At 42.4% G+C, this 16,240-nt stretch overlaps 1 protein-coding gene across 2 annotated transcripts in view; it reads left to right on the top strand.

The window, feature by feature from the left end:
• Positions 1 to 16,240, top strand: part of SYNPO2 (synaptopodin 2) — a 270,960-nt gene that overhangs the window by 198,442 nt on the left and 56,278 nt on the right. For both annotated transcript variants that reach the window (XM_063458255.1, XM_063458254.1), the window contains exon 2: positions 12,467 to 12,618. In XM_063458255.1, the coding sequence (XP_063314325.1) occupies positions 12,467 to 12,618 (152 nt within the window). The remainder of the gene's footprint in view (positions 1 to 12,466; positions 12,619 to 16,240) is intronic.

Here is a 16,240-nt window from a genome sequence, read left to right as displayed (position 1 = left end):
TCAAGGAGAAATCTACTAACAGGCTGAAAGACCAAAAATGGTCTTTCAGCCAAATTTACTTAGTATTAGCAATTAAGGGAGATTCAAATCTATGTATTGCTAATGTAATACTAAAAGGAATCTGTGACTGTAAATTTGGTTATGATCTTTAACGTTTTCACTATTGTTTTAGAAGAAGGTGTTGTCTCTTTTAGGACGTTTGCAAACATTAAATTGATGGAATGGGCTCCTGGCAGAGAAATGTGATCCTCTACAAGCTAGCAAACATTTCTGAAGTATACATGAAGTTAACAAATAACAAGAGTTTAAGTGAACTGTGAAACTAATTATTAAAAGAATAGTTGTCTTTGTGATTAGAATTGGATTTTCAAAACTATGATTTGGCATTGGTCTCAAGTCATCCTGGAGCCCTTTATACACTTGTTAAGTGCAAGCAAACTATGTACAAAATGTCATGGTTTCTTGAATAGAATGTATGTTAGACGTAATTATATTGTACATTCTTGCATGCTTATACTTTGTGATCATGACCATTAGAAAGTCAACCTTCAATGAGAACCTTTTACTGATCAACACCTGTAAGGGTCTTAAAGGAAACATTTATGCCATGATTACTTTCAAAACTAGCGGGCTATTAACATTCTCACAGTTGAAGAATAAGCAAGGCATACCATTCCATATTTGTAAATGTTAAGATCACAGAATTTCGTCTTTGTCTGTTTCCAAACTCTCGTACATAACAGTGTGTCATGCCACAATGCTTACTGGGGGCAAGTTAGACTGATATTGGTTTGATTTATTGAAATAAACAATTTATGACACTATGCCATTGTAAAGGAATGAAGTATTCGTATGTATGTATGTGTGTATATATATAGGTGGGAGGTTAAGTCCCTCATTATTGTTAAGATGTTGATGGGTGGGTTTTAGATGGCTGCTTAAGAAGCATCCGTATTAGATGTGAAATGCATTTACCTTTAGTGAGTATGTTGTCTATCCTGACTGTATCTCCCCTTATGCAGGTGCTTGCATAATGCCGTATCTTTTATATTTTATTTTTCTATACTCTACTTTGTTCCATATATTAGTGCTTGACACTTGGCTTGAAACGTGTCGAGACCACTTAAGGTGGGATAAATCTCCTCTAGGAAAATATTGCTGTTGCATTTCCGTTATTAATCTAGCTATAAAGCCATATCTGCTTTCTCTTCATATAAAATATACTTTAGTTTTTGACAATAACATCTCTATTCCGTATAAGCGCTGAACTGGGTATTTTTTTTTTTTATCAAACTCTTTACTTTTTTTCATTCTTTATTGTCATTGTACTTTTATTTGTATTAAGAACTAATAACCAAAGAACTGACGTAAGGAAGAACAGCAGGCTAAAACAGAGCTCACCCTTACACTAGGGAACAAATAAACTAACAAAAGCAAATTTCAAAATTCTAGAGCTTTTTAGCCTCCATCACCCCACCCCCCTCCACCACCCAAGATTCTTTATTTAAAAAATGAATTAAAGCTATAGAGAATATGCACAAAATAATTGTCATTACTCACTTGCAAAAGAGCATATAAGATGAGGTGAACTGAATTGATCAAGACAATTTCGTTAGTTAAAATAGTATCAAGAAAGAAAATAAATAACAGGACCCCACAGAGAAGGTAAATTCAGAGTATTAATGTTGGCCCTGGGGATAAGAAGAGAGAAACACGCAAGAAGTCAATGAGTTTCCGATGCAAGAGTACTAAGCAAACCTAAAACAGGTAATACCGATAAGAAAACAGAGAAAAAAAAAAGGAATAGAATAGGAAAGGAGAATACATAAGAAAAGAGGTGGGTAAAGGAAGGTCAGTCCATGGAAGAAGGGAAAAGGAGGAATGATGATGATATGAATGCAATGTAGAAATGAGAGGTCAAGTCTGTTAGGAAGATATAAGCCAAGTAAGAACTCATAAAATCTTGTTAGAACTGTGTAGGTTAAGTAGGTAGGGATCTAAATTTTAGGGTAATTTTTGGAGGTATTATGGACCAGAGCTGTTAGTTTATCCATCCCCATTGCCTCCATTGTTTTAGATAGCACTGTGTTGAGGGTGGGTATAAATGCACTTCTAGTACAAAGATGAATTTTGGCTACAAGTTTATCCCAAGTTCTAATAAGATCACCAAATGGCTTACTTAAAAGAAAAATCCAGGAATGTCGGCCTCAATTTAATATTGCTGCATAAGCTTTTCAAATTATTTCATATTTTTGGCTAAACATTTAAAATTATTTGGTATTTTTTATATATTTTTTTATAATTATATATATTTCGTATAATTCATATTTTGAAAATGACCATTTTAAAAGTTCATTCAAAAATATGAAATCAGGGGGGCGTGGTCTGCAGCCGAGCGAGCTGGACGTGTCCGGGTAGAGCTCCGCTGCGACCACGGTGCCAACAGCATACAACAGCGGAGATAAACACTTGATCAAACCGAATTAGTCGTGGGAACAGTGATGGACCGGAGAACTACGAAAACAAAGGTGAAAAAGGCGGTAGAAGCGGGAATAGTAGTGCCGGAGATGTTTGCGGCCTCTCGCGCCGTGCGACAAAGCACACAAGATGGCGGACGAGAAGGCCAGACTACGCCCCGCTCCCCAGCGAGCCCAGCAAGCGGTGTGGCATCGGATTCCGACACTAGCCAAATACTGGCGAAACTGTCGGAGGTTCGTAGCTACCTTGCCTCTGAGATGGTTCGTACCACCTCGGAGGTGAAAGCTGAAATACAGGCACTGGGGGCGCGGACGGCGGTGCTCGAGCAGAGGGTCGAATCCACAGTTATAGCCCATAACGCTGCAACCGCTCAAATTAACCACCTCACCTCCCAGCTACTTACTGCAGAAGCAGCCATAGACGACCTGGGGAACAGGACAAGGCGCAATAATATCCGCCTCCGGGGATTACCCGAACAAGAAGGGGAAGGATCCCTAGCAGAAGTAATTCTGGAGATCTTCAGGCCGCTACTCCCCGACATCCCAGAGCATTTGTGGCATATTGAAAGGGCGCATAGGGCCCTCAGAGCCAGAAGAACGGAAGATCGGCGCCCGAGGGACGTTATAATTAAATTCCTGTCTTATCAAACTAAAGAGGCATTGATGAGGTATGGCAGAGATCGTCAAATCCTCTATAACGGAGCCAACCTTACCCTCTACCAAGACCTCACCCCGCTGACGCTGCAGAAACGCAGAGACTGGCGCCCGATCACGGAACTCCTACAGCGCCACACCATCAAGTACGCTTGGGGTCATCCCTTCCGGCTGATGGCTTTTAAGGATGGCCGCACGAAACTTCTGTTCCCGGACGGTGACCCGAGGAAGTTCCTGTCCGAGCTGGGGATCCAAACCCCGGACGACTTCCCGGTTTCGAAGGGGGCGACGGAGGCCCTAGTCGCTCTCCCCCGAGAATGGTACACGTCTGATGAATGAGGAAGGAGGCCACGATGTCGCCATGCCTGAGCGGCGGGTTATATCTCCAGATGGTAAGACCTCGCGGGCGGTATCAGGTTGTTTGGGCGGGGGATTTCTAGGCCCCGCTTGAAAAGCCTATGTGGGCTTTTGATTATTGGCCTTTCTGGTGGCGGCAGGCCCTGGTTACCGGGGTTTTATACGAGGCACATCTGGGTTATCGGGCTCCTTGACCCGCGGGTGGGATTGCTTACTATGGGGAGGGTTAGGGCTTATTTTTGCTCCCGGGCCTCGCCCTGTTTCCCATGTCCTGACTCGTTGTAACCCCTCTCCCGTTGGACCCTTTTTCGGGACTGCCCACCATTATTTCTCCTCATGATTTTGGGGATTGTGTCAGGTCCCTCGGAGCAGAGACCTATGGTTACTTAAACACTGTGTTTTTTTGGGGACTGGGATCGGAATGGGGAGGCGGGAAATGTGTTTTTTATCTCCCCCCTTCTCGCTATGTATAAGTTATATATCGATTGCCCCCTCCCTCTTCCTCGGGGACACTGTGTAGTATGGCTTACTGTATTTTGTACTACGTTTTTTCGGTACTTGGGCCGGGTCCAGGGGGGTCGGGGGCAAGGTACAACTATTCACAGTTTTTCTGGGGAACGGGATCGGTGTGGGGCGGTGGGCGGCGGGTAACGCTTCTCGATATATTATTGCTGTTTTGTTTCTGTTTGCTGCCCCCCCCCCCCCCCCCCCTCCCCCCACTGTTTTTCTGGACGGGATTCCTGGGCTTCACGGGTGGCGGGCGGCGGGTAACAGTATCTTTGCTGTTCGGGCTATTTTTGTCCGCTATCCTTTTACACTAAGTTGCGACTTTTCTCAGAGGGGGTTCGGGATGGGGCGGTGGAACCTGGTTCATGCCATGTCCGCAACCATTTTTATTATTGTGTTTATTTTATGCTAGGTTCACTCTTAAGCCGGGTTCTGTTTCTACGTATTATTAGGTTCGGGACGGGGGAAGGGGGGCGGGTTCAGAGGTATATTGGTGTCCGGCTCTGGCACCCGCGGGATTTTTGAAGTCTTGAATGTGCTTCTCCTTTTTAGGAACTGACAATCACCTGGGAACGACAAACGGGTCTCCCCCTATGTTTCGGTTTCTATATATGCTTTTATTTACAACAATTGTTTATCTCCAATTGGGGATAGTTAGGCACCCTGGTGGTGCTATTCGTGGTTGGTCTATGTTGAGGCAGTTCTGGGGCCGTTTTGGTACCCTGGAAACGCCTGGACATATTTCCCATTTGGTCCTGGCAATAGGTAAGACCAGGCTATTGTTGTTTTTTCTGTTTTTTTCTCACTCTTTCTCTTTCTATCTTCACTGTCCTCTCACCCCCTGTCATCCCCCTTACACCTTCCTACCCCTATTCCCTGCTCGGACCCCGGTGGGGGGAGATGTTGTGATACCCTCATTGCAAGCTCGAGTTGGCTCTGTAGTGGATCCAACTTATGTGACAAGCCGACCCCCTCCTTTGTTACAATGCCATTGAAACTGCTATCCCTGAATGTCAAAGGCCTTAATGCCCCGAGTAAAAGGCGCCTTATGTTTAGGGAACTTAAACGCCTGAACCCTGATATTGCTTTTCTACAAGAAACGCATATACCTAAACCAGCAAAACTAATGTTAAGGGACCACACATTCCGCGTTGTACATGAGGCGAGAGCTCTCAACAAGAGGAACGGTGTTGCTATACTAATCCATCATAGGTGCCCCTTTCGGATAGGGACTGTTACAGCCGATCCGGAGGGACGCTACTTGCTGCTTTCCGGGAGCTTACACTCCCACACGATCCACTTCCTCAATATTTACGCCCCTAATGTTCCATCGGCCGAATTCTGGGACGCCTTGGCTCAAATGATCAACAGCCTACCGCACGGCATGATCATTGTAGGCGGAGACCTTAACGCCACCCCGTGCCCGGCAGCTGACCGGAGCCGCTGCAGAGGGCTACCGAGATCTCACGGTAGAGGGAGTCAGGACAAGATACTCCGCACCTTTATACAGCGTACAGGCCTCATAGACATATGGAGAGCTCACCATCCAGACGACCGTGATTTTACGTTCTATTCCGCACCCCATGATTCTTACTCTAGGATAGATTTATTTCTAGTTAATACACACGCGGCGTCCAAAGCTTCTGTTTCCACGATCGGTTCTATATCCTGGTCAGACCACGCAGATATTTCACTGACTATGGATAACTTATGCGTAGCGTCTCCGTGGTCCTGGAAGCTGAATACTTCGCTTCTACAAGACCCGGCCGTGGTGGAAACGATCCGTCGAGAATTATCCGATTATTTTCTCCGGAACGCAACCCCGGACCTCCGACCAGCCACGGTCTGGGCCGCCCACAAAGCGGTTATTAGGGGTATTTTTATCAGAGAGGCGACGGTAAAAAAGAAACGTAAATTGCAACTGCTGTCCTCCCTTCTAGAGGCCCTGGGTCGGGCGGAAGAGAAACATAAGTCAGCCCCGTCAGCTATCACATTAGCAGACGTACAGAAAGTGAGAATGTCAGTACGAGAGTTACTCTTGGACGACACAGCCAGGGCAGTGGTTTGGACTAAGAGGACATTCTACGAAAAGTCTAATAAAATGGACACGTTGTTAGCTAGGTCCCTACGCCCGAGACAGGGTCACTTTCATATCACGAGCATTAAAGACGCAGTTGGCAGGCGTTATACGGATCCCACGGATATCGCGTCGGTATTCACAGCATATTACTCCGACCTATATAACCATTCTGGTGTAATAGATGGGGAACGACAACAGCGTGAGATCGATGAAGCGAGAGCTTTCCTTGATCGATTGGCCTTACCAAAACTGGAAGGCGGCGATGTACTCATCCTTGAAGGGCAATAAAGCTCCAGGCCCGGATGGATTTGAGGGTGGTTATTACAAGTTGTTCCGCGAGGAATTGGTACCGCATCTTGGGGCATTGTTTAACGATTTAATGAATGGGGGTATTCCGGATAGAGACATGTCGCTGGCCGACGTTATCCTGATACCTAAGCCGGGCAGGGACGACTCACTCCCGGAGAACTATAGACCGATCTCATTGATAAACCACGACTCTAAAATTCTAGCCAAGATTTTAGCGACCCGCCTAAACCCCTATTTAAATCGGCTGATCCACCCAGATCAGGTGGGTTTCATCCCTGGTAGGCAGCTATACGAAAACACTCGACGTAACATTGACCTTCTCTGGCGGCAAGCACAGAGGAAAATCCCCACATTGGTCCTGTCACTTGACGCAGAGAAGGCTTTCGATAGGGTTAAGTGGCCATACCTATTCGAGGTCCTACAACACTCTGGCCTCCCGCCTACGTTTATTACTGCAATTCGGGCATTATATACGGATGTCCGGGCTCGGGTCCGTATAGCGGGCTCCAAGGCTATACCGTTTGCCTTGAGCAACGGGACTAGACAGGGTTGCCCCTTGTCGCCCCTGCTCTTTGCCTTGTCCCTGGAACCACTATTACAACAGGTGAGATGCACTGATGAAATTCGCGGTATCACAGTGGGGGACCAGAGATATGTTGTATCTGCGTTCGCCGACGATGTTCTGCTGACTTTGACGGAACCGACGGAGTCAATGGACGCGCTGGCGGGGGTCCTAGAGACTTTCGGCGAAATAGCTGGATATAAGGTGAATCTACCTAAGTCATGCGCCTTACCCATAAGTATGAGTGAGTCTGATATCACTCGAATAGGAAATGGCCACAATATTCGTATTGAAAGGCATCACATTAAATACCTGGGGATACACCTGACGGCAGACCCCGCTCAGCTATTTCAGCAGAATTACACCCCCATGATTCGCACCCTTATCTCGGATATGGAACGATGGCAGGATAAACCGATTTCATGGATTGGCAGAATCCACTCGGTAAAGATGAACATCCTCCCCAGGATTTTGTTCCTGTTCCAGGCTCTCCCAGTTCGGCTCACCAAGTCTGACTTGGGCCCGCTTCAGCAAGCCACGGGGAAATTTATCTGGCAAAATAGGAAACATAGGGTTTCCCGTAATATCCTCTATAGAACAAAATCTAGGGGGGGCCTAGGATTGCCAAATTTCTATTTTTACTACTTGGCGGCCCAACTCGCGCAGATAGCGTATTGGCACACCCCTCCAGATGAAAGGAGATGGGTTGACCTTGAGTCATCCCTAATGGGACCTGATAAGCCACAATTCCTTATGTGGGTTCCCCGTGACCATAGACCGACTACACGAATAGAATGCCCGGCCATAGCAAATTCAATGAAGATATGGGACATTGCATCGGTCAAATACGGATTGTCCTCTCGGACATCCCCATTGACCCCTTACCTCAGAAATAAAGCTTTCCCCCCTGGACTATACGCCAGGGACTTCATAGGAATAGAGGGAACGGGTGTCCAACGCCTTTGCCAACTCTATGAAGGTGGGTCGCTACTCCAGTTCGAGGATTTAACTGCCAGGGCAGATCTTCGCCCTTCTGACTTCTTTCGCTTTATACAACTCAGGAACTTTGCGCAGGCCCCGAACAATAAATCTAGTGCATTACAACCACTTACCTTCTTCGAGGCTATGTGCCTTAGGGCACAGTTCCCGAGGAGCCTTATAACAGCTCTATATGCACAAATGTGCACTTCCACGTCGGAATGGGGGGACCTTACGTACACAGCCCAATGGGAGGCGGATCTTGGCGAAGAGCTAGAAGGGGTGGATTGGCAGGAGATGTGGGAAGCTGCCGCAGCTTCGTCTATTTGTGTCTCAATCCAGGAACAAGCATATAAGACCATGTTTAGGTGGTACACCACCCCGGTGCAGTTATGTAGGATGAACAGAATATCCACAGATCTATGCTGGAGGGGCTGTGGTCACAAGGGAACTTACCTACACATGTGGTGGGAGTGCCCTCGGATCACGCCACTCTGGAAGGAAGTGGCGAACCTACTGAAGGATATCTTCGGTAGGGAGGTAAAACTGGACCCATGGGTCTTCCTTCTGGCCAGGCCTCTAGAGGGCTGGACCAGGGTGGAATTGAAATTGCTGAATAATGTAAACCTGGCGGCGAGACGAACTATGGCTCAAGTATGGCTTCAACCCTCCCCCCCCCCTCTCCTTAAGGTAATACAAAAGATTAAGGATACGTTCCTTATGGATAAACTCACAGCTAAGGTCAGGGGCACGACGGCGAGGTTTGATAGAGTGTGGGCACCGTGGATAGCCAGTGGCGTGGGCGATTAGGTGACAAAAAAAGGGGGACCCGGACCACCGCTCTCATTTCTTCCAACACCTATGGGGGAACCGGACACCTACATGTCGGGTTCCCTTAAATAAGAATGATTCAAACCCCCCCCCCCCCCGCCTGAACTACTAGAGGAGGGAAAGACTATATCGGCTGGTACTAAAGTCGGGTGATTGCTCCTATTTTGAGTGACTACAACTCTCCATACCTCCCCCCCCCCCCCCCCCCCCCCCCCCCCTCCCCTTTGACGACCTTTCCAAACTTTTCCTCCCCCCCCCCGGTTCTCTTGTTTGTCTTCTCCTCTATCCCTTCTTTTCTCTACTTTCTATTCTTTAAATGGCTCTCACTGCTAATTCTCTCTCTACCGTGGCTGAACTCTGGTCCACGTTGATGGGGATCGGTATCACCCAGTACAATCTTTAGACATCCGCTATTATACCATATGATATACCTTCGGACTGGGTTGTATGGAAGCCCTGTGCAATATGCACCGGACAGAGGTGGGCTCTTATTTGAATGTGTACCGGAGAGATATATCTTGTACCGCAGCCATTTTTGTTCTTCTTCACTTTTATGTTATTGGAAAATTGGAGAGACACCGCGCTCATACACGGACATTTCAAAACCACGGTGCCTAATGTATCAACGATGCCAAGAATAACACATGAACTGATTTGCATAATTGGCTCAAGGCCTACGCTTGATCGCACTAAAGACTATCCAATTGTGATGTTTTATGCTGTGTATTGTGATGTTGGTGTGTCACCTTGTTATAAATAAAGAATTTAAAAAAAAAAAAAAATATGAAATCACTGAAAACTTACCCAAAAATATTAAATCAAGGTATTGATGGGATATTATTATTTTTTTAAATTGGATGTTAACAAAGAGACTATACGCCATAATGAAGAAATATGAGGGCAATCCCACCAGAGGTTCAAGTATGTGCCCCTAATTCCACATTCCACATAATTCCACAGCAGGAGTCACAAGTAATATGGGCCATCTTATAAAGATGGATTGGGGTAAGATACCACCATAACAAGGTTCTTTGTGGTTAACACAAATGTATATGAAAGAGATGGCATCACACACATCTTTAATTTGTATTATATGTAGATACAAGGAATTATTATTATAACTTTTTTTACAATAGACATAAAAAGATGAATATTTATATGTGTATATATATATATATGTGTGTGTGTGTATATATATATATATACACAACTATAGAAAATTTTAGTGTTTAGTGTTAAACTAAGTATAGTAAATGTGTTCTAAATATGAGTAAAAATAACTCAAAACTCCCTGTATACAGTGATCTACGTATAATATTAAATTAAGCATGATATACTTAATTAGCATATCAATATGTGCATCCTCCAAATTCTACTATCATGCATAAATGTCTCTCCTAAACTCTCATAGTCATGTATTTACACTAGATTATGAATATTTTATACATTATTATCAAAAAAATAATAATAATGATATATGACTAAAATCATTTTTAAAAAAACAACAACAATACTATCAAGATATATGCAATAATATTGGAATGTAGTTCCCAAAACCATACATGAGAAATCTTCACTCGACCAATTATTTGATAAATCCTTTTTCTTATGATACACAAATCATTTGGGCTATCAAAGAAAAACTGTAAAAGAACACTTTTCATTCAAACCCTTAGGTGACAAGGTATTAAGCTAACTCAGCTTAATACCTTGTCACCTAAGGGTTTGAATGAAAAGTGTTCTTTTACAGTTTTTCTTTGATAGCCCAAATGATTTGTGTATCATAAGAAAAAGGATTTATCAAATCCAATAGGTTTCTCTTTGTAATAAGAGTTTGCCCCTGTCTCCACCATGAACTGGGACAGGGACATGCTCTATTGCCACACATCTAAGAGATGTTAGTTGGTGTTGGAACTCTGGAAAATGTCGGGCCACAGGTTTGTCCGACTTGTCATCTCGGTACGCAAGTCGGATGCTAGATCTGTGGCCCCTGATTCTCTCACAGAGCGCGGTTTCTGTTTTGCCTATATAATTGAGGCCGCAAGGGCATGTTAGCTTATAGATGACAAAGTCAGTCCGACAATGAATGCAATGTTGAATTCTGTACACTTTGCCTGTGTAGGGATGACTGAAGGTTTTTGAAGGGATGTCACACATCCCAAACACCTTACACACCCTACATTTCTATTCTCTTTTTTATTAGATTCATAGCAATGCTGTGGATCTGTTTTAGCCAACATATTTCTCAAGTTCCTGTTACGTCGAAAACAGAACATAGGCTTCTGATGGAGATTTTCCGGGAGAGAAGAGTCATCTCGGTACGCAAGTCGGATGCTAGATCTGTGGCCCCTGATTCTCTCACAGAGCGCGGTTTCTGTTTTGCCTATATAATTGAGGCCGCAAGGGCATGTTAGCTTATAGATGACAAAGTCAGTCCGACAATGAATGCAATGTTGAATTCTGTACACTTTGCCTGTGTAGGGATGACTGAAGGTTTTTGAAGGGATGTCACACATCCCAAACACCTTACACACCCTACATTTCTATTCTCTTTTTTATTAGATTCATAGCAATGCTGTGGATCTGTTTTAGCCAACATATTTCTCAAGTTCCTGTTACGTCGAAAACAGAACATAGGCTTCTGATGGAGATTTTCCGGGAGAGAAGAGTCTAGTTCCAATATATTCCAATGCTTGTGAATTGATGATGTAAGTTCCGAACTCGCAGTGTTAAAGTTCATAGGGAAGATGGATCGAGTGTTGGTTGCTTTCTCACCCTGGCAGTCTGGAGAGATCAAGGCCAATTTTTCTTTGTTCATGGCCTCATCAAGAATGGTACAAGGATATCCTCTTGATTGAAATGTTCTGTACATAGTAATTAGTTGTTGGTCGCACTGTTGACTTAATGAATTATTGCGTAATACCCTCAGAAATTCTGAATAGGGTAATGACTCCTTCAAATGTCTGGGATGTGAGCTCTCAAAATGCAAGATTGTATTACGGTCCATGGGTTTGGTAAAGAGTTTGTGCTCCAATTTATGGTTGATAATCATGATCTCCACATCCAAAAATTGGACGCTATATTCATTAATATTCGAGGTCATTCTAACCGGTGTAGGTAGAGCATTAAGCAGTGTACAAACTGCTGTGCCTCCCCCTTGGTGCCATTCCATAGAATTAGGATGTCATCTATGAACCTAAAATATCTGGAAAATTGTTGGTCATATTGCTCTAAAATATACTTTGTTTCAAATTCGTACATGAAAGCATTTGTGTACATTGGGGCCATCGCTGCCCCCATTGATGTACCCGCTATTTGCAAGTACCAGAGTGTCTCAAACCGAAAGTAGTTGTTTTGAAGAGTGATGGGCAACAGTTCCAGAACATATTCAATAGAGGGGCCATGATAAGATTGTGTTTGGGTAAGGAGGTTTCGCATAGCTTGTATCCCATCATCATGTGGAATATATATATATATTTATTTGTGTTCGGGACCATTTCAGTATGGTATGAACTAGCTAGTGAGTATACTTATCACAATAAAATAAAAGTCGGTTGAGGTGTGCCAGACAGAAAGACAGACACAATGTTATGAGCTGAATATGTAAAGACAGACAGATATACGTATGGATGATTGCTACGAATGTTTGTGTTTAACTTTTTGAAATATTATTATTGACCATTAGATTTCATTTCTCTATGTATTTTCTAGGTTCGAAGCATGAGCAAAGCATCCATTGCTGGAATGTGCGTGGGAGATGAAGTTGTATCCATTAATGGGAAGCTGTGCAATGACATACCATACGCAGAGGTTGTCCAACTGATTGAGAAAGCAACTGATAACCTACAGATGCTTGTGAAAAGGTAAGAATTTTCCAAATTAGAATACAGTTAAATACAATTAAATACAGTGTTTTTAATTTAGAATGTATTTTCTCTTTCTCTGTTAACCCCTTAAGGACACAGCTTCAGAAGCTTGTCTTACGCTTAATGACACAAGCAATTTTTGCATTTTCTTGCTGTATGCATTCAACTGCAATTTGCATCTCTCTCGTTTATTGCACCGACACACATACTGTTTTTTAAAGGACATTAAGGGCTTTAATTTGATGTAACATATATATATATATATATATATATATATATATATATATATATGCTTATTTATTATTAAAAAAATGCAAAAAAAATAGAGAAATTTGTGTTTTTTGTACAGTTTTTGCAATAATAATGTGTGCCTAATTAGTGCAAGTTAAAGAAAGTAATTAAAAATAAATGTATTTAGTTGTCCTGATTTACAGAATATATAATGTGTCTGGGATTTTAAGTTTTTTTTGGTAGTTACAGGTCACAAAGCACAAGGAGTAAAATAAACTTTTGATATGGAGCGATTTTAGAATTTGGTATGTTTGTCTTGTAAGCTTAATAGCCATAAAAGAAAACAAAATTGCCACACAAAAGTATATATTTATATAAAGTAGACATCACAGGCTATTGTCCTAAGGTTGTTTCTAAGTAGCCATTTCACTGCCAATCTCTGCTAAATATTGGAGTAAAATGTATTTTTTTGGAGTTTTTGGCAAAGAACTTCTCATGTGTATTTTGTAAAGTTGTTGTGTGCTATTCCTGTACAAAGTTTTATTTTGTGTTCAGTTACTTCTGCTGAGTACAACGATACCCCCATTGTATGTATTTGGCACTATTTCGTGAAGCTACAGTGCCATATAGGAGACCTGTCAGTTTCAACATTTACAGTAGAATTTTGAGAGGCGGATTTAATGGGCCTATGCTTCAATTTGGGGTATTATAGCAGTTTGACTGTTCAAAAAAACCCCACAAAGGCCTACCATTTAAAAAGTAGACACTCCAGGGTATCTCATATGGTGCATATTGTGCCTTAACATATCCCCATTTTTTCACCAATATATGCCAAAGTATGTGGTAAAAAATAATTTTGGGCATTTTTTACATACGGATTACATTTTTGCTGAGCATTTTGTACATTTCATATGTGCCACTAAGTTCAAATCCCCCAAATTATGCTCAGCTAAGTCTTCTGAGTAAAACAATATGCCCAATGTATGACTTTCCTAGACACTACTTTGTGAAGTTACACTGCTGTAAAAGAGACGTAACAAGTTAAGGTTTTTAAGTGTGAATTTTCATGGAGGGTTTTGATGTGTCCGTGTCCCACTTTGGAGCACTTGAGCAGGCTACATATTACAACTACACCATAAATGCATACCATTTCTCAATGCAAAAATGCATAACTAAATACATGCATGGTTTCATTCGAGGCATATCTGCTAAACATTGTTTTAAAGGGACACTCCAGGCACCCAGACCACTTCTGCCCATTGGAGTGGTTTGGGTTCGAACTCCCACCATTCCTAACCCTGCAAGTGTAATTATTGCAGTTTTTTATAAACTGCAATAATTACCTTGCAGGGTTAACTCTACCTCTAGTGGCTGTCTTCTAGACAGCCACTAGAGGGAACTTCCTGATTCATAGCAAAGATTTTCTTTGCTAGAGCGTCACTGGATATCCTCTCACGCTGTGTGAGGACCTCCAGCGTCGCTCAATTCCCCGTAGGAAAGCATTGAAAATCTTTTTCAATGCTTTCCTATGGGGAGCACTAATGCGCATGCGCGGCACTGCCACGCATGCGCATTAGGTCTCCCGGGCCCGTGGGAGGGATCAGTCTCGCCCATCGGCCGACGGAGTCAGAAGGAGGAGCGGCGCGGAGGAGGAAGCAGCAACGAGGGACATCGTTGCTGCCTCAGGTAAGTTACTGAAGGGGTGTTCACCCCTTCAGCAACTGGGGATTGGTGGGTGGGAGGGAGAGGGAACCTGCAGTGCCAGGAAAATGGATTGTTTTCCTGGCACTGGAGTTTTCCTTTAAATTTTTCTTGGATTTTGACAGTGGAGTGCCCCTTTAAAGTATCCCTTTAACAATGTATATTATATTTAAAAAACAAAAAACAAATACTACATACACCTTCCCACATCTGCTGGCAAAACCTTACAGAAATGTTTGCTTCTAGATTAGTTACAGTAAATAAAGTACAATAAGCAATTTCAAAAATTTATAAAACAAGTACACGTCTTCTGTATCCAAAATGTCCGCTTTAAAACATGTTTAACAAAACATACACAGATGAACAAAGTGAGTTTGGGACACATCAGGTTAATACAACACTGCCACCTATTAACATCATTACTGTTTGTTGTTAACCACATGATCTCGATCTTGAGATTGTGTGATTAATGATGACTGCAAAAGTTAAACCTAGTTTTAAGATGTTAACGATTTATAACCATCGATTTTATGGGCAGAAAATAGTTAAGACATTTTTGGATTGTGATCATCTGTTGAAAATAAACAGACACAATTCTTACCGAAGTTCAGAAAATGTTACGAAGGGTAAACACTGCACAAAATTGTGATCCAGGACCTTTGCCATTTTAGCCTAAAAACAAATCAGTGGCCACAACTAACTGTTTAATTCAGAACCATAAGTTGTGAACACTCTGCCAAATTAAGGCATAGTTCTGTAATCACTCCAGGACATGCCAATCTGAACTATATAATATTATTTTCTGACATAATACTGTTTTACAAAAATTCTTCAGTTTATAGTTTTTTTTTGGAGACTAGTATTTTCCTAAGGTGAGTGCCTGATAAAAAGCTCAGAAATCTGATTTGATGTTAGCTAGTGTTGTGTTTACATGTTCATACCACCCTATGATAAGCCGGGGTTGCCAGATCACCTTTTAACATTAATGTAAGTGGCAACAGTACATTAATTACTCGGGAGTGTGTTTAATCTGTTTACTGCTAGAGAACTGAGCACACTGTCCTTTTCAAACATCTCTTCTCAATGCATCATTGCTTGCTTACACCTCTGCTACCTTATTCAGCCATTCGCTGGAGAAGTCCTGCAAAATATTCCTGAACTTTATCTATTTCCAACTCAACTTTACTCTCATATCAGATGAGCAATGTATAAAAAAAATGAAGGTTCAATAAATATTGACCTGGTTGATGAATACACTCAACAGAAGCAATGAGGATGCAGTAATGATGCAATTATAGAACGTGGACGCTTCAGGCTTCTAAAGTAGAGATGAGCGAAGTGTAATGTCTGATGTGGATTTGGCCAAACCACATTCCTGTTTGTTCACAGAACAGCTATTCTGGAAGTGAATCAGCTTGTCCAGTATAGTAAGACTTGTACTTAAAAGGAATTGGCCAGCTCACAGTATGTTTGATGTAAAATATTTAATCTACTTGGGAACATTTAAACACATGGAATATACTCCCTTCCTTTCCATAATTTGATCGAGTGCAAGGCTTTAATATATCTGAACAAAATAAACATGTGAAGAAATTTGTGTTTTCAGCCAGCTCTTGTGTAGATTATGTAACGGTTTCTATAATCCACGCAGTTGCAAGTAGATATATTAATCAAGAGAAAATAATGG

This window comes from Pelobates fuscus, chromosome 6, assembly GCF_036172605.1.
Source record: "Pelobates fuscus isolate aPelFus1 chromosome 6, aPelFus1.pri, whole genome shotgun sequence".
Classification (NCBI taxonomy): Eukaryota; Metazoa; Chordata; class Amphibia; order Anura; family Pelobatidae; genus Pelobates; species Pelobates fuscus.
The sequence above is the reverse complement of the archived record's forward strand: the minus strand, read 5'-3'. Positions and strand labels throughout refer to the sequence as shown.